Genomic DNA, 19,253 nt, shown 5'->3' with positions numbered 1-19,253 from the left:
ATCCGTAGTTCCTTTTCATACTTAATAGGAATCATATAGATGTTAGCAGCATAAGCAATTTTTCCTACTATCATGGTGTTCAACAAGTGTGCTTTTTTCTATATGAAAATGTATATGATTTACAAAAAATAGTCATATCCTTTACTTCTTTGAGTACATTATTCCATTGTTGCTGTCTGTATTGATTCCATCCAAATATTATTCATAATATATCTATATATTTTTCATTGAACTCAATACCTCTTATTATACCTTCAAAACCAAATCCTTTACTTTTCGCTTTAGTTATACTTAAATCATATTTTTATATTTATACTTAATTTTTCATTTACTTCTTCCATCCATACTTTATTTTTAACAATTAGTACAATATCATCCACATAATTATACATTATTGGCAATTGTACTTCCTTTATCATTTTTATCCACTGCTACTTGACATTTTCTTAATTTCCTTCACTATTACATTCATAACTAATGAGAAAATTACACTACTGGCTGGGCAGCCCTGCTTTGTTCCACATTCTATTTTTATTTCTTCCCCAATCTAGCCATCTATATTTAGTTTTACATAGTTCCTTTCATAAACTGATTTTATTACTTGTAATATTTTTTGCTTACATTATATGCCTACAAAATTCCCCATAATGATTTATATTGAATATTGTCATAGGCTTTACTTATATCCTCTATCATAACCTTCACTTCTAAATTTTTATTTATGATATAATCAATTATTAATCTTATTTTCCATAATAACTCTTGACTTCCTTTTCATTTTCTTCCAAATACATTTTGGTCATATATTCTATCCATTTTTTGTAACCTTTTTGTTATTATTCTCATGAAAATTTTATAATCTGTATTATTCAATTTTATAGATCTCCATTTTTATCTCATCTTTATTTCCTTTTTAAATGTAAATTTTATAACTCCTGTACATATATCTTTCTCTCTAATTCCAGTTTCTAACCATTTATTCATAACTTGTATAAAATTATTTTTGCTACTCCTTCATTTCTTTATACATATCCTATTCAATTCTGTCCAGTCCTGTTGCAGAATTCGTGTTAATATCTTTTAGAATTTCATTCAATTCTTTTATAATTATTTTTTGTTCTAAATACTCATTATCTTCAATATTTAATTTCTCATCTTTATAAATTTGTCCTATGTTTTCTTCTCTTTTAACAAATAATTCCAACACATATTCTTTAATTATTTCGTATATTTGTTCATGCTGTCTTATTTACTTACCTTCATTAAACTTTAATTCTCTTATTATTTTTCCTTCTTTTATTATTTTACTCAAATATGGTGCTAGCACTTCTTTCTTTCCTTGTAAACAATATTTTTGTTTATATAACAAGTTGTTAATTTTAATTTGATTCATTTTATATAGTTCTCTTTCTTTTTCATAAAAGGAGTTTTTCTTCTCTAATAAGTCTCTGAATGGTTCTTGACTTAATATCTTATATCTCATTTTCCTTTTCTTGTTTTTCTTTAGACACTCTAAAAACAGTTTTTTAATATTTTCTTTAAACTTAAGCCACCAAACAGTCCAATTCTCACAAAAATGTCTCATACACATATGATTTTTCCATAATTCCATAAGTTATTTTTCCTTCTAAATCTAATTCCTTTACATCAATTCTGTTTATTCCTTTTCCTATTCCTATATATTCTTCATGTTCCTGTACTTTAACCCATATAGCCACATGATCCAAAATTCCAGCATACTTAATTCCCTTTTCTTTAACTTTTAAACTATTAGATATTAAAAAATAATCAATTTCTGTCCTAATTTCATTCCCTTTGTAAGTCCAGTGGCTATTCTCTCATACACTTAACTTTCCACTTCTTATAATTTCTTTAACCATTTTAACATCACAATTGCTCTTATTTTTTTCTTAAATTATAATCAAAATCACCAACCACTATAATGCCCATATTAACACCAACATATTCAAGAATATTTTTAAACATCATTTCTCTATTTTTTTTGTTACATATGCATATAAAGCTATAATTCTGTGCACATATTTTTTCCATCTCAAGTCAATTACCGTAATTCATCCTAGTTCCACTATGGTTAAATAATATTTTAATGCTTTCTTGAAATAATATACATATGCCTGAGCATGTTTCTTTCCCCATATTACAAACTACCACACCATTCCAAAGATAATCTGATATCTTCTAAAACAATAATATGTGCATCTACTGCAGCACACCATTGTAATATCCCTATTCTCATCTTAAGATTTTTCATACTGTTCACATTTAATATTTTTAGCTTTTAAGAACAGTTAGTATAATAAAGTTTTTATCCCTTTCCTTTCTTATTTTCCTCTAAGCATTATATTTTTGAATTTTCTTTTCTTTTCTTTAACTCTTTTCCCAGTTGAATTCTGTTTATTTTTACTGTACACCACTGAACTTCTTCCTCACTTGTCTCCTCTGTTTCTTTGTCCTTGTTACTTTCTCCAACTTCATGTACAACCTCTTTATTAGTCACATCATTTTGTACATTTTCTTGTATAACACATTCTTCTATTTCTTTCTCCTGTATAACTTCATTTTCATTTTCTTGCACATTAATTTCACATTCTGGCCATTAATGACTAGTATTGCCAATTTTTTTGCACTTTAAATCACATTTTTTTGCATTATGTCCTGTTTTATCACATAAGTAACATCTTTTTATCACATTAATTGATTAAATGATCATTTTTCCATAAAAATAACAAGTCTTTGGTTGACCCCTGTATTTCACAACCCCCCATTACCATGAACATTAATAGTACTAGATACATGCACAACATTATCATTTTCCATTTTCAGTATTACTCCACATTCCCATTCCTCAATCTATAGTTCTCTTTCATCATATATTTTGTAGTGTCCATTACTTCTTTACATACAGTTAACAAATATTATTTCAGTTCTTTTGCTTCAACTTCAGTTTCAGATGGGATCGTTATTCTTTTTTTGTTTGTCTGTAAAAAGTTTGCACCACATATTCTGTCCATTTATAAATATTTTTCTTTAGTTCATATGCACCCAAAAATTTTCCTTGACTTGCTCAGTCTCAAATATCAAGTCACAAAAAGTCTCTTTATTAATTGAAATAAACGCTCTTAGCTCTTTTACTTTCATACCCAGAGGTACTATGACAGTGTCCCAAACCTTATACGTGTCCAAACTTTCTTCATTTTAACTGCTGACATGTACTGTATACTTCTTTTTTATTTCTTTTATTTCCTCTTTCTTCGATGTTCCTTCTCAAATAGTTTGCGCATAAGTTTTTGTCTCTGGAACTTTCTCTGGCAAAGTCTCTTCTTCTCCTTTTTCTTCTTCTATTTCTTCCATGATGTCACTCTATGAAATTGCTGCTCCATTTTCTGGCTCACTTTGGTATACCATTTCTTCCAAATAATCATCTCGCACCCCCCCCCCCCCCCAATTGGAAGGTTGTAGTTATGCATTTTTCAGAAGTAACTGTCTCTACTTCAAACAATCTCCTCTGAAAGTTTTCCTCTGAATCCATCTCTGTTTCAGCTACAATCTCCTTTAAGGTTCATAGATTAATATCAGACTAACTGCCCTTGTGGGACATTTTAAGTCTAGCCAATTACCCAATGTGAGAATCAAACCCTGTACCTTGTACCTATAAGGTGAACACCTTAACCACTATGACTTTCCTCCAATGTCACTGTTTTTCTACACTCACATCATCAGAAAAAACTTCTAGCAGTAATTCTACCATTTCAGCTATATTTTCAGCAACTTTCACTCCAGTTTCAGCAAAAGCTGAATCAGCCATGTTTTCTCCTTGTTCCTCTTGGTTGCCTCCATGCCTGGACAGGAAACAGGAAGTCAGGATGTGTAACACACAAACTCTTCCCCTGACTACCAAGAGTAGGGAAAGTTTCCCAATGCCCTAGTCAAATTTTACCTATTAGTATAAATACCACCTCAGGTCTCCCCTGAAAAGAGACCACTAGCCTGGCAGGACTGACCCAGTGAACAAAACATAAATAAAATAAATAAATAAAAAGAATGTCTGCAAACAGTCCTTTTGTCTTAATGATAAAGGAAAAGGGGTCCATACAAAAAGGGAGCAAGCAACGACTACTGCCACTACTATATAGACCTTATTCATTATTTAATGGTTAGTAAGCCTCTACAAATCTTTCCTGGTTCCAACCTTTTGTGTACATCACTGATTCCACAACTCCACTTTAATACCCATAATGTTTCAATTTTACTGCATTCAGTAAGGCCTATCTGTTTCACATGTGAAGGACTTATTTCATAAGCATGCACAGCTTAACCCACAACTAATTTTGTTCACAAGAATTTACTGTTTATATTTAAGTTCTTACAAAGTTATAATATACACCACACATTATCTAACAAAAAATGCTGTTCTGTACAAGATATATTTCTTATCCCCACCCATCCTATACATGTTCTCAGCATATAACTGACTCACATTGACTGTGTAAGAGATAAAAATGTTTTTATCAAAAGCAGAATTATTGTACTTACATAGCCTAAATCAAGAAATTCTGATTTGTTAGCAGAGCTGAGGAAGGCAGAGCATGTCACAAGATGAACCTGGAAAAAAGAACACACGCATTTATTGTTTCATTTAATATGAGTATATTGGCCTGCCTATTTCTATTCTTATAACATGTCATACATGATAACTGCTGTTTTAACCTTCATATTCATATACCAGCAAAAAAAAAGAAAATAAATTATCAAAGTCAAGCACTGCAGCGTTTATATTACATAATAGAACTTTTAAAAGTTCGAACGTTGTATGGTCAACACCATATGATCGAACTTTTAAAAGTTCAAAAATGTAATAAAAAAATAAACCAAAGAAAAAAACCTACCTGAACAGTTTAAACAGGGGGGAAGCCCACCTGCATCCCCACACCCCCCCGTTCTTTAAATATACCAACTCTGAGATCGCACTACAGTGTAGAAAAGGGAAATCTTCCCATTCCGCACTGTACGGAGATCTCCATTGAAACATTCCACCTTTTAAAAGTTCAGTCATATGGTGTTGACCATCTGACGTTCAAACTTTTAAGAGTTCAACAATGTGATATAGACCCGCACTGGACACTAGTTTACATTTTACAAATAAGCAGGACAAACCTCATTGCTGGTACCACATATGATTGTAGCAGTCAGTGATCTAGACCTTTCCACTACTCATATCATATGGTAATGCCTGCATGCTAATGCTCTGTCATGCACAATAAGTAAACATAGGGTTTTCTGACCACCTTTTTGTTTCTGTGATTAGGAGATCTCACCTACTTTCCATGTCTCATCCAATAACAATACCACAAATGTTGTTTATGCCTGTTCAAATTCAGACTCGGGTAGCAGTACAGATATACATAAATGTACATTATTTCAAAACCTGTGTAATATTCTCTGCTTTGGCAGTCTTCTACTGAACCCTTCATGTACCTCATTATAACACTTATTGATGCATGTACCATGGTAAAGGCATCCTTCTTACCTCCAGCCACCATCCGAAATAATGGAGATGTCTGATCTCAGGGGTGTCAACAGCTGTTATTTAACAACATATAGTGAATCAGTTTTACCACAATGAACCTACATAATATCATTCCCAATATATAATAAACATTGCTTAATTTATACAATATATTATTATGCATAAGCATTTTCAACACTTGAAGAAATAGTTACCAGGAAAGCATCAAAGGAAAGTGATAATACAGTGCATCAGATAATAAATGCAGAAACTATAACTGAACTAGTGGTATTGCAATATACGTTCCATATTTTAGGAGTTCACATACTGGCACAGTGCTTTTCATGTCAGTCTCCAATGAGTTTAAATGTTTAATCTTCTACTTTGGAAAAGTCAGAAAAAAGATTTACGGAAAACAGTGCTTGCGCCTTATAATTCTTCCATAGACTGACTCAGCTCACTCCTGCCCATTTTTTATCTACCCTGAAAACAAAGTAGCTTTCCAGCTGCATAAATAACATTTCAGGGTAACTTGACAACAATTATGTGCATCATCAACACAGAAAGTTTATTTGTTGTTTCCTTGCGGGTAATAGTATGCACTGGTAGGAGACCTAGGTGCATTGGTCCTCCTAGATACACTGTACTCTAACACTGTACTAAGAATGAGTCATAAAGAAGTTTCACTCATTAGGCAAAACAGAGGAGCTAGAGTCACTACCATATTATAATAACTATAATGTGGTAATCATAATATGGTAATGACTGTAGCTCCTCTCATATTATGATAATTATAACTATGATTTGATAGAACCGCGGTGGAGGTGCTGCAGTAGCGTTGTCGCCTCACAGTAAGATGCTGTCCAGTTCGATTCTCAGCTAGAGCGTCTTCTGCGTGAATGGGCATACCTTCTTGAAGGTTGTGCATCAGGGCTGGTAACTCGGCACGTAAAACTCAACTACCAATCATTAGTGGACCGGAGTTTTGCTGTGGTGACCCCTAACCGGGAAAAGCCGAAAGACACAAACAAACAAATAACTATGATTTGATAATATTATGGTAATGAAGGGATCTGATGCTGTTGGAGCTCCCACCTATGGAAGCTTGGCATTGTCATTTTGTGAAGGGTAGGGAATCTATGGTTGCTGTAGCATGGTTGCCTGTCCCATGAGGAACTCTGCTGCTCATAGGCAAAACTGCGGTGGTGGTGCTGCGGTAGCATTGTCACCTCACAGTAAGACGTTGTCCTGTTCGATTCTCAGCTAGAGCATCTTCTGTGTGGAGACATGTGTGAATGGGCGTGCCTTTGTTGAAGGTTGTGCATCAGGGCCGGCAACTCGGCACGTAAAAATCTACTGCCAATCATTAGCAGACTGGAGTTCCGCTGTGGCGACCCCTAACCAGGAAAAGCCGAAATACACAACAACAAAGGAGTTCTTTTTTCTTGTTTTTCTTTCTATTACAGAAGCACTGATATGCTGCTCAGCTCTGTATGCTTTCTGAACAACATATCAGCAGGGAAGCAGGATCAGTGTGCTGACAAGAGCAACACTATCTGATTGTATCTAATTAGAATCCTGTAGGATTCCCCATTGGGACCAGCTCATATGCAGAATGTGTTGTGTTTGTGAATCACATGTGATCACAGGAGAGGGACATTTCCATGCCTACTGTTACACAGAATACTATTGCAGCAGAATACATACATGCTTTACACTGTTGTGTACCTTTGTCTATGAATCATTATTCTATTTTGTACCAGCCCTACACTATGGCACATAATGTTTAGGAGTAGCACTTATATATACAAAATGTTTTTCACACACCTCCCTTTGATTCTTCATACTCCCACGACAGAATAACTAAACTCACTTTTGTCCAATTTTCTTTCAAAAACCTACTTTGAAAGTGAAATAGTTCCAGCTATATCAACAACTTTCCAAGTTCACTTAGTCAACAGTTCTGAGGATCTCAAACACAAAGATAGATTGTTTGTAGTCTGCTTACAGGTTCAGTATAAACCAGTGAAAAAAGTACATATTTGCAAAACATTAATTCAAACACCTCACTGTACAAAAATGAAGTGAGATAATGTTGATAATCCCAAGTGGGTTAAGCTTACTTCTAATAAAGATGAGACTAACCTTTTTTGTTTGTTTCCTGAACAAGTCGCTTGTCTGCATTTTGTTATCTACAGTCAGTCCTGACTAAGCTTATTTAAGAGTTCTGCTAAGGGTTCTCTTTTTTTATTCTCCAATGAACTATTGCATAAGGTAAAAAACACAACTCTGTTATAATAAGATTTATGCAGGTACTTCATACTACATTTTACAGTTCTGCCTTTTACTTAGTATTGCCCCATATAATTAATATAATTCACTTTCTTTCACAATAGTAAATGGTACCAATCAACATTACATGCATTTAGGTTTGCCACAGAATGATTTATCGCATGTTGTACATTCCAAAGCATTTTCCCACCAAGCTAATGCAAAGTGTGCTTGTGACAGTTCAGTTAATAGTTTATTATTTTTCTGAAGCCAAGGACAAGGTAAGTACATTCAAGTTCTGCCAAGTTTCTTCCATGGATGTCATCTTCCTGCTCATCACAAATTAAATACAATAACCTTATTAGCCTATGATCTTACAATTCTAAAAGTGTTTCACTAGGTGCTAATAAAAATAGCTGACTTGAACATGTTCTTAACAAATTTCAATGGTAGTATGTATCTACAATCTCACTAGACTCTTGATGATACAGAATGGTTTTCATGCGTCTCGTCCCATATATCTTTCATAAGCACACCAAAAGTTCAGGCATGAAGTTGTACCTCTGTCAGCCAAAATCTGTTTTGGAAGTCCTGCCCTGTTAGCAATTGTCAGTTAAAGCCTTGGCTATCTTCTGTTGCAAAGATGAAAAAGGCACACCCTTGGGGTTCCTTGTTGCACAATCCACTACTACCATCAAAATAAACACTTTATCTGTAGCACCCAAGATATTCAGTAATTGCACTATGTCTATAGCTATCCTCTGAAATGCTTCTACTGTGATAGGCAGAGACAACAAGCATGTCTTGGCTCTGTCTTCAACTTTACCCATGTATAAATATTGCTTGCAAGATGTAAAGTATCCCACTATGTCTTTTTTACTATTAGGCCAATCAAAATTCAGCATCAGCCTTTTATTTTGTACATTTTTATTACTTAATGATTTGAGAAGGATGGTGCAGTGGTGTAGCAGTTAGTGGTGTCACTTCACAGCAAGAGGATCCTGGGTTTGATTCTCAGCTGGGGTGCCTTCTGTGTGGAGTCTGCATGTCCTCCCTGCATTCATGTGGGTTTCCTCTGGGTGTTCCAGTTTCCTCCCATATTCCAAAGACATGCAGTAGATGGACTGGACACTCTAAATTAGCCCTAGTGTGTACGTGCAAGTGTGCGGTACACCCTCTGAGGAGGGTTGTGCCTCAGGCTAGCAATCTGATCCCATAAAACCCATGCCTGCTATGGAAACAATGAGTGTTGAAGGGCCCTCATTGTCCAATGTGCAGATTTGCATGGGAGCAATTCCATGATCCAGGAATGAGCTGAGAAATCTGCATTACAGGTTTTATACCAAAGTGACACATTTATTTTTCTATTTATTTCCACTTGTTCACTGGGAAAGTTCAGCTGAAGTTTTGGGTCCCTTTTCGTTGGAGTCCCAGGAAGAAAATCTCCACAAATAATCAAACATTTGTTAAACACAATATAATTATAATTGTATTTATACAAAGATAATTAATTTAGCATGTGGTGTGCATAGTGCATAGTGCATAATAACCAGTTGTTTTAGAAATAAATAAGACTTTATTTTACTTTTATATCGTGGTCAACATTTCATTCACTGAATAGTTGATGCTGGATTTTTACGTGCGCCTTGGTTATCTCTCAGCTTTGATATTTGGATTTTTATTTATAGTGCATAATAAGCTAAATGATTAATATCAAGGGATAAGTTTTATATGACATTTCATAGAAACAAACACAGGTTTCTAATAGTAATGGAAAGGAAATTATCTGTGAGGATAGTAAGTAAGAATAGTGAATAAACATGTCATTGCTTAGATAATGGTTGTGGGTCTAATGGATGAGTGACTGAGAAGAGAAAGAGTAGAAAGTGACATTATCTAATGTTTGGGCAGTGTAGTGATTTTACTACATATTGCTTTAGCTGAATTATGATCTTTGTGCCTGTATATGGGAATATTGTGCAATTTAGTGGCTATACTGGAGGAATAGTAGACTTCCCTGGCTACCGAATGCTAAATCACCTCTTCCCTCCAATCTTCTAGTCAGAAGCCACTCTTTGCACAATCCATTGTTCAACTACACTAAATACTTTCAGATATGGATAGTCTTTTTATTCCAGAGTAGCAGTGAGAAAAAATGTCCACGGGCAGTAGTGTATTGTTTCTACATACCCCTATACTCTTTCCATGGGATGACTGACCTTACTATCTCCATAGTTATTTAAAAAAAACTAACTTTAAATACAAAATATCAGATGTTTTTCATATTGATCACTGCTGCAGTAGCCTTAGCTATATGAGTTAAATCCTGCTAAGGATATTACAGCCAGCAAAAGCCTCAGGGCCCCTTTCATGCATCTAAACTGTCAATCAGCTGAGCTGACTAAACGACAAGTTTGGTCACAAAGTTCTTCAGAGCTTTACTGTCGCTAAGAGTTTGCTTCTCTGAGGCTTTTTTGGATTGATAGCTAGCTTGTACTTAGCTTTGTTGGGCAGATAAGTTCCCTTTGGGGAAAACACATTCCATTTTCTTGTATATACTGATGTTTTATTACTTTCCTTTTTAGGAAAGTTATTTTAAAAGAAGAAGTGTTGTGTTTTAATCGACTGTCTCAAGACTGTAACAGAGAGTACTCGTTTTTATGTCAGTTTTAAAGTAGCGTAAACTACCTAATAAAATATTTTGTGTGGTGAAATTGTGTTTAATTTTCCATTGTGGGGCTTCCATAGTGTTTGAAAGTGCTTTCTACTTTGTTTTTTTTCTGTCAAAACAGTAACTTCTGTGGACTAGTAGTTTTACAGGAATTTGCTGCTTGTCTTCCTTGGGAAAGAGGCACCATTTTTGGCTTGACAATGGAACAGATTGTCTGTCTTACAGTCCGTCCTTCTTCCAGTCACAAAAAGAAAATGTTAAGCAAATAGCGTTTGTCACCACAGCAGGCTAGCAATTTGGCTCAGGTGCAGGTGGTGACTCTGTTGTGGCCATTTATTGTACCTCATCTTTTACACTGTATTCCTCTTGTGTAGCACCTACATGGACTAGGGTTTAGCCACATTCTCTGCGACTGTTGTAGTTCCATCAGTGGGCAAGGGACAGACACCCTTGTTGGTTCTGGGTGAGGGAACAGTGAAGGTTTTCCTGTTATGTGAGAATGCTGTGCCCATTCCTGCGGAAGCAGCAGCTGCCATTTCCATTAGCAACATGGTTGCCCCATTTTTCCTGTCAAAAAGAAACAGAAAACCAACATGTATCTACTCCATCTTAAATTTCTTTGGCTAGGAGTAGTTTACCAGGACTCTCTCAGGGTTTAATTCAGGCTTTTGATCTTTCTTGTAGAATAGTTTCTGGTAAAAGAAAGAAGGATACCTCTTTTCCTGAAGAGATTCAAGATTCTTAATCTGAACAGGAAGATGCAGGGACAGATTTTGGGTTTTGTTATCAGATTTCTGATTCAGACTCACAGGAGAGCTCAGTTTCTGATTCTTTCTGTGAAGGTTTCTCTTTCTCAGAAATTATTGCAAGAATGTCCCAGTGTTTTCAGTGGGAGAACACTGAAGTATCTCAGTCCCCCATAAAATACTATGAGTTGTTACGAAATAATTTTGCACAACCTACTGCCATTCCTCCTGTCCTGTCTGCTTTACAGGATGTGTGTGTTACTGCCTGCAATTTTCCTGATAGTCTCACAGCTGTCCCTAAAAAGGTAGAGAAGAGGTATAAAGTTCCTCAGTCTTTTAAATGTTTATACATTATTTGTAAACCTGCCCCACCAGCCATAGTCTTATCTGACACCAATGTTGTTAAATACTTAGTTAATTCTAATCCTGTCCTTTCTAATAAAGATGGGGAACTTATTGAGAGATATGACAAAAATGTATACTTCTGCAACTTTGATTTTCAAAATTTTAAATTGTCAGGCTCATATGTAAAAGTTTGTTCAGACATATTGCAAAAGTATGAGGAATGTTTTATCTACAGTTTTGTCTTGTGAAGAAAAAAAACGCTTTAAATAACGTTGTTTCTTCTATTGCACGTCACTACTCATTGTTTTCAGTGTGTGTATAATTCTGTTGATACGTCTTCCAGGGCTATGGTCACTGGTACTGTTTTAAGGAGGGATGTTTGGCTGCATTCTCAGAACCTCCCAGATGATATAAAATGGGATTTAAATTCTTCCTTAGATAGAGACTTAGTGTTTAGCCCCTCTGCTGCAGAGGCGATCAAAAAGTGTGATGAAAGGGGCAAGCTGATCCAGGGACTCCCTAAGATTTTCCAGCCCTCCTTTTCCAAATTGTCCAAGGGATTGTCTTTCTCCTAATCCAGTTTTGACATAAAACAGAGTAAACTGTTTCAACAGAATTCAGGTAAACAGATGTTTAAGAAGAAGTGATAAGGGGGTACCAAAAAAGTTTCAAACCTCCCAAAACCAAGAACAGTCCAACAAGTCTGAATGACTGTTCAAGAGACTCTGTGACCCCCTCCCACCCTGGCCTCTTTTCTCTTCCAGAAAGTCTGAATCTTAATTTTTTTTTTGGCAACAGATTGTTTCAGACTAATGGGTACTGAAAATTTCTCAATAGGATTACATATAGCAGTGGGAAGAAATTCCTCCTTTCTAGGGATTCCTCATCCTGCAGATCAAACTCTTTTGTTTCTTCCTGTTCTTCATCACATGCTGTTCCTCCTCTTGCCCAGGGGGGAAGGGGTTTTATCCAAGTATGTTCTTAGTGCCAATAAAAAATAAAAAAGAAAGAAAGAAAATGCTTGGAGACCAGTTCTAGATATTTCTTTTCTGAACCTATTAGCAATAGTTCCCAAATTTAAAATGATGTAACTTCACCACATTACCTCCTCTTCCTCTTCAAATTTCCTGGTGACACTAGACTTAAAATTTTCTTATCATCACATTCCTATTCATCCGGACTTCAATCTCTTTTTAACGTATCACATTACCAGTTCTCTGCCTTACCCTTTGGACTATCCACTGCACTAAGAGTGTTCACAAAGTGTCTGGCTTCAATTATAGCTCATTGTAGCTACAGAGTATCCATATTTTTCCACATTAAGACAACTTGCTTATCTTTACAGAGTCTTTTACAAAATGTAGGAGTCTCTCTCCTGGGTGAGAGATCTGTTGCACAAGCTGGCATTCCAAGAGAACATTCAAAAGTCTTTTTTGACTCCCTTACACAGGATTGTGTTCCTGGGATGTTAACTCAACACTTCATTTCAAAGAGCATTTCTTCCACAGGGAAAAAAATAGATCTTTATTTAGATCTATTTCTAATGTTTTCCACTCAGAATACCTCAGAATACTGGGTCGCATGGCATCTAAGATTCTCATGACCCCTCTGGCAAGACTATGCATGAGAAAGATAAAGTGGCATCTGAATTTTCTTTGGTTCCCCCATCAACACTCCCTCTATCTTCTCAGATCCCAGTACTGGCATTTGTCAGAAGAGAAATGTTTTGGTGGAGACAACAGATATCCTTAAATCAAGGTCTCCCCTTCTCCATCCCTGCTCCAAAGCAGTCAGTCACCACAGACACTTCAGACTTTGCTTGGGGAGCAGTTCCTGGAGGTATAAAAGTGCATGGGGAGTGGGACACCAAAGACACACTCACGCACATAAATATCAAGGAGATGCTTGCCCTGATCAATGTACTCAACTCTCTGAACCGTCTTTGGTCCCCGGGACCTTTTCAAGTGGTTACAGACAATACCATAGTCATGTGGTACATCAACAAGCAAGGGGGAACCAGGTCATACCCCCCTTTGCAGACTAGACTTGTTAGCTTGGGATATAGCTTCATGGTACAATCTCACTCTACAGGCATCCTACATTCTGCCAGTGCAAAATTATGTGGTAGACAAACTCAGCAGGACCAGGGCAGACCCTACAAATGGAAACTAGATAAGGGCGGTCTTCCAATATTTGATCCATCTGTGGGATGTTCCTCAAGTAATCCTCTTTGCCTCTTCTCTGAACAATCAACTAGGAAAATTCTATTCCAGGACTCCATCCAAGAAGGCCTGGAAGACAGATGCCTTTTCTTTTCTTTGGGAGGAATGTTCCTGTATGTCTTTATACTATTTCCATTAATATCCAGGGTACTGCTAAAGATTCAGAAGGAATCACCTAAGGTCATTTTGGTGACTTCCTTCTGGTCCAGGCAACCATAGTTATCCTTTCTTTTGGAAGTGTAATTACCACAAGCTTCCTCACTGAATAGCTCCATCACACAAGAACAAGGGGGTTTGATACATACTGACATCAATTATCTGCAACTGAATGCTTGGATGATAGCATCTTAGTTCCTTTTAGGCACCGGTTTTCTGAGGACATGCTACACGTACTAATGGAGGCAAAAAAGCCTGCTACTAAAAAATCATATATTCGCAAATGGAAAAGTTTTTCTATTTGGTGCCAACACAACAATATAACCAGCACCCATTCAGAGCTAGTTATCCTCTAGTTTTACAGCATTTGTATGTGATACAATCCTATGGTCTTTCTTATCCCACTTTCAAGGTTCATTTATTGGCCATTTAAGCATATCTGCCCATGGATCCTCCTCTTTCAAGGCATTCTCATAATAAAGTGCTCTGAAAGGGGTTTTGTATAAGAGGCCTCCAAGTAGACTGGTGGCCCCTCCTAGGGATCTTAATTTTGTGTTAGAAATGCTAACACTTGTTCATTTTGAACCAGCTAATCTGGCTGACTTGAGGTTCTTAACATGGAAGACAGTTCTACTGATTGCTCTGACCTCTGCAAGAAGGCTATCTGATTTGCAAGTTCTTGTGAGTCAACCCTACATCATTTTCCACAGGAATGAGGTTTCTTTGAGAAGTAATCATTTTTATTTGCCTAAAGTGGTATTTGAATTTACTTTAACACTGTTCCAAAAAAATGCAATAGCCTGTTTCCATGGTGGGAGCAGGGCTTGAAAGGGTGAGAAGGAGTAGCAGTTGTCAGCTCCTCTGTTCTAGAAGGGAGTGTTACCCTCAGTGACTAGCACTCTCATGATGATGTAGACAGTGCTGCAACTCCAAAGTAGACTGACATAGAGTTTGGAATGATGGTAGGAGGCTCACTTAAATGATGTATGCAGTGATGCTCACAACATCACAAGCTCCACCCATTTAGGGTTAATAATAATATCCTCTAAGTAGCTATGTGAATACCACCGTATTAGATATCCTGAGCTTCTCCCTGTCCTTATTTACCAGCTCTTACACTCTGGGGGTCTCCACAGTTTCCACCCTTGGAGGGAGCTCTGCCTGAATGGGCAATTTGTACAGGCATTGGGAATAGGATAAACTGGAAGATCAAGGAGGAACTGAGGGACATGGCTAATAGTTGGTGTCTGCAAGTGCCAACAAAGTATTTTCACTAGGGGAAGCCCCTACATACCCTCATATCCTGAAATATACTAACTGACATCATGCAAGACTTGGGAATAAGGGGGAAACGTCCCTACCGTCATGTTTCAGTAGTCTCATTATTAGCTCTGTCTGTTTTTCCTGTAATTAGAAGCCAATAAAATCTAATTGCCTACTTATTGTTAGTAAATGGGCAACAAGGTAATAATGTTTGGCGAGAGCCCGGTAAAAACAAGTCTGCAGCTTTATCATAGCATATTAAGCCGTCATGAAGCACAGATGACAAAAATCACTGACATTTCTCATGCTTGCTAAACACATTTGTTTAATGAATGTCAAATGGATGAAAAAGAAAAAAAGAAAACTCAAGTAATGAGTAGTAGTTATAAGGACCTACCATTTATAAATTCACCTCATAAAAAAACATGTTTACCAAGTGTGGGAAAATAAATAAGTACAAACATAAATAAATAAATAGATAGATACATAAACCAAACTAGATAGATAGATAGTAAGCCTGCAGGTATGTTTCCTTGTAGTAACTGCGTTACTTGTAAATACATTCACACAGAAAAAAAATTACTTTTTCAAACACTGCAATGCCACAGTGCATTTTAAGAAACATTTTAATTGCTGAAGTGTAAATGTATTGTATGCAGGTATCTGTGACACCTGCAACTGTTTTTATGTTGGTAAAACCTGCAGAAAATTGTCAGACCGCATTAAGGAACATAATGCGGCCATTTGGTCTAGGGACAGCAGTAATGCTTTAGGGAACATAGTGTATTTTGCAGGCATTTTACTTGTTTTAAATTCATAGTACTGAAGCAATTCAATGTTTTCTTTGGTGACTGTGACTCTTTGCTGGAGGTGAGAGAGCATAAATGGCAGCTGCTTCTCAATGCAGAAGCTGACCAAGGTGTCAATGACAATTACAACATAAAATGTGCTCTGCATACCACTCCTCCTTAATTTTATGTTTTTTTTTTCTCATTGGATACTGTAGTACATGAGTTTATATATATGTGTGTGTGTGTGTGTGTGTGTGTGTGTGTGTGTGTGTGTGTATATGTGTGTGTATGTATGTATATATGTCAAGAATCTAGATGGCAACACCCAGATCTGCTCTGAGTTACAGCACAAAGGCACGAAAATTACAGAACAAGCTGATATTGCCAACATCCTGGCAGATAGGTTCAGTGCTAACTTTAAACCCCTCTCACCCCATAAAGGGCCCATATCTATACAGGAAGAATGCAGAGTCCCTGTAATCACAACTATGCAGGTAAAAGCTGCACTCTCTAAAGCCAAAAACACAGCATCCATGGGACCAGACAACATCCCAGGCTGCATTTTACATGAACTTCAGAACGAACTGGCTCCCCACTTAAGCACTATGTTCAATAATAGCCTTGCATCAGGCTTTGTGCCCACTGAATGGCACACAGCAACAGTTATCCCACTCCACAAAGGGGGAGCCACCACTGATCCCGGGAACTATTGAACTATTAGCCTGACGAGCTTGGTCTGCAAAGCCATGGAACGTATCATCATGGAACTCATAAACAAAGGCATTGGTAACCTCCAAACTCTGGATCCCACTCAGTTTGGGTTTGTGAAAGGCAGATCATGCCTCCTGAACCTGATTGACTTCTTTGAGGCAGTCACCAAAGCCGTGGATGAGGGTAAGGTGGTTCACACAGCCTATCCTGACCTCGCCAATGCTTTTGACACAATCCCCCATTCTGGAATTATAGCTAAACTCACTAAACTAGGTATAAATCCCTACTTCACAAGATGGGTTGCCAACTGGTTCACTGACAGAACCCACACTGTAAAAGTTGCAGACTCCAAATTTGACCTCAAAGCAGTGACAAGTGGAGTACCACAGAGTTCTGTCCTGGGACCCCTCCTGTTTGGTATCTACTTCTCTGAAGTACAGGCTAACACAGAAGGCCTCTGGCTAATGAAGTTCGCAAATGACTGCAAACTAGGAGCCATAGTCAAGTCCCCAAATGATGTGGACATCCTACAGAAGGGCCTCAATGAGACAGATGCCTGGTGTCAGAGCCATGGCCTCAAGCTCAATGCCAAAAAGTGCAGTGTCATCCCCTTTGGTAAAAACTCTGTATCCATGATCTTCCACATAGGCAGCAATCTACTTAACACCAAATGCGTGATAAGAGACCTTGGGACCCAGGCGGCCAGTAGTCTCTCCTTTGATAGTCACATCGCCAGAGTAGTCAAGAAGTCCTTCTACCTGGCACACCTCATCATAAAAGGATTCTCATCCAAGAAAAAAGAGGTCATTGTTCCCCTCTACTCGACACTCATTAGACCCATTATAGAGTACAACACCCATTTTGGAATGTACCTCACAAGACATCTGCAGCAGCTGGAAAGGCCACAGAAGTACCTCACAAAGAGGATTACTGGCCTCAAACAAATGCCCTACACTGACTGCCTCAAAAATCTCCGGCTTTACTCCGTAGCATATCACCTACTCTGAGGTGATCTCTGGCTAACATATAAAGCTATGTCAAACCCAGAGCTGTTGAACATGCTACACCTAAAGAAATCCCAATCCCTCCTAGCTATACGCTCTAGGGACCTAAACCTTGTCACCACAATAAACAGGACACGCTCTGTCCCAGAGACTTCCTTTACTCTGGAACAAGCTACCCATCTGTGTCAAGCAAAGTTCTTCATTAGCACTCTTCAAGAAAAATCTTGATGAGTGGATGGGAAATAGGAAATACACCCCGGGGATCACTTCTGTGTCTCTGATCGACAGTGGCACAGGAAAATAACTTTCTTGGGTGGCGTAAGCCATGGAACCTTGCTGGCTAGGCTTACATAGGCCCTTGGGCTGATAGCCTAGTACCTACCTATGAACCTATGAACCTGTGTGTGTGTGTGTGTGTGTGTGTGTGTGTGTGTGTGTGTGTGTGTGTGTGTGTGTGTGTGTGTGTGTGTGTGTGTGTGTGTGTGTGTGTGTGTGTGTGTGTGTGTGTGTGTGTGTGTGTGTGTGTGTGTGTGTGTGTATATGTGTGTGCGTGCTGCCATAAGGAAAACGGATACTAAAAATGCCTTAGCGAAACATAGTTTGCACTGTAATTACTTCGAATTGTTTTAAATGTATGCTTAGGTAGCTTAGATATATCACATTAGTAATTCAGCTTTTAATCATTAACAAAATATCTTTGAAACATCCACAGTCCTTACAAGTAGTGGTTGAGTTGTTTTTATTGCATTTTTATTACTGCTACAATACCTTGATTGCTGCTACATTTCCTTGGCTATTGTTGACTATTTTTTTATTATTTATTTACATGAAACAATTACTTTTTTATTGGCTGCTGGTTTTCTATATATTGAAGTATTTGTGTGGATATCTTTATTTCTGAAGATGTTGTTACATTAAAGAATGAAAGGGTATACAATACTGGTTTTGCCTTTGTGTTTTTCCTTCTAGGTTTGGAAGTTTGTTAGTGTGTGTGTATATATATATATATATATATATATATATATATACATATATATATATATATATATATATATATACATACACACACACACACACACATATATATATATATATATATATATATATATATATATATATATATATATATATATATATATATATTCATAGGTTACTACTAGGCTACCTGCCCTTTCAGGCCATGTATCTGTAAGGTAAACACCTTAACCATTAGACCAACATACATACATGCATGCACGCGCACACACACACACACACACACACACACACACACACACACACACACACACACACACACACACACACACACAGTCACACACACACATATATATATATACACACACACACACACACACACACACACACACACATATATATATATATATATATATATATATATATATATATATATATAGGTTCATAGGTTCATTCTAGGCTATCTGCCCTAGGGCATTCCCAAGCCTAGCCAGAGTGTGTTTGGCTTTCGCCACCCTTTGGAATGAGTTTACTGTGCCCTTTTTAAGGTTGTGTTTACTGTACCTCTGTC

The 19,253-nt window shown here is 37.0% G+C and overlaps 1 protein-coding gene across 1 annotated transcript in view; it reads right to left on the bottom strand.

The window, feature by feature from the left end:
* The window catches only part of RNF207 (ring finger protein 207), a 1,144,530-nt gene that overhangs the window by 488,142 nt on the left and 637,135 nt on the right, over positions 1-19,253 (bottom strand). The window contains exon 9 of the mRNA XM_044063578.1: positions 4,555-4,623. Coding sequence (XP_043919513.1) covers positions 4,555-4,623 — 69 coding nt within the window. The remainder of the gene's footprint in view (positions 1-4,554; positions 4,624-19,253) is intronic.

The sequence above is a fragment of the Protopterus annectens genome, chromosome 2.part1 (assembly GCF_019279795.1).
Source record: "Protopterus annectens isolate FY-2018-M chromosome 2.part1, PAN1.0, whole genome shotgun sequence".
Taxonomy (NCBI): domain Eukaryota; kingdom Metazoa; phylum Chordata; order Ceratodontiformes; family Protopteridae; genus Protopterus; species Protopterus annectens.
The sequence above is the reverse complement of the archived record's forward strand: the minus strand, read 5'-3'. Positions and strand labels throughout refer to the sequence as shown.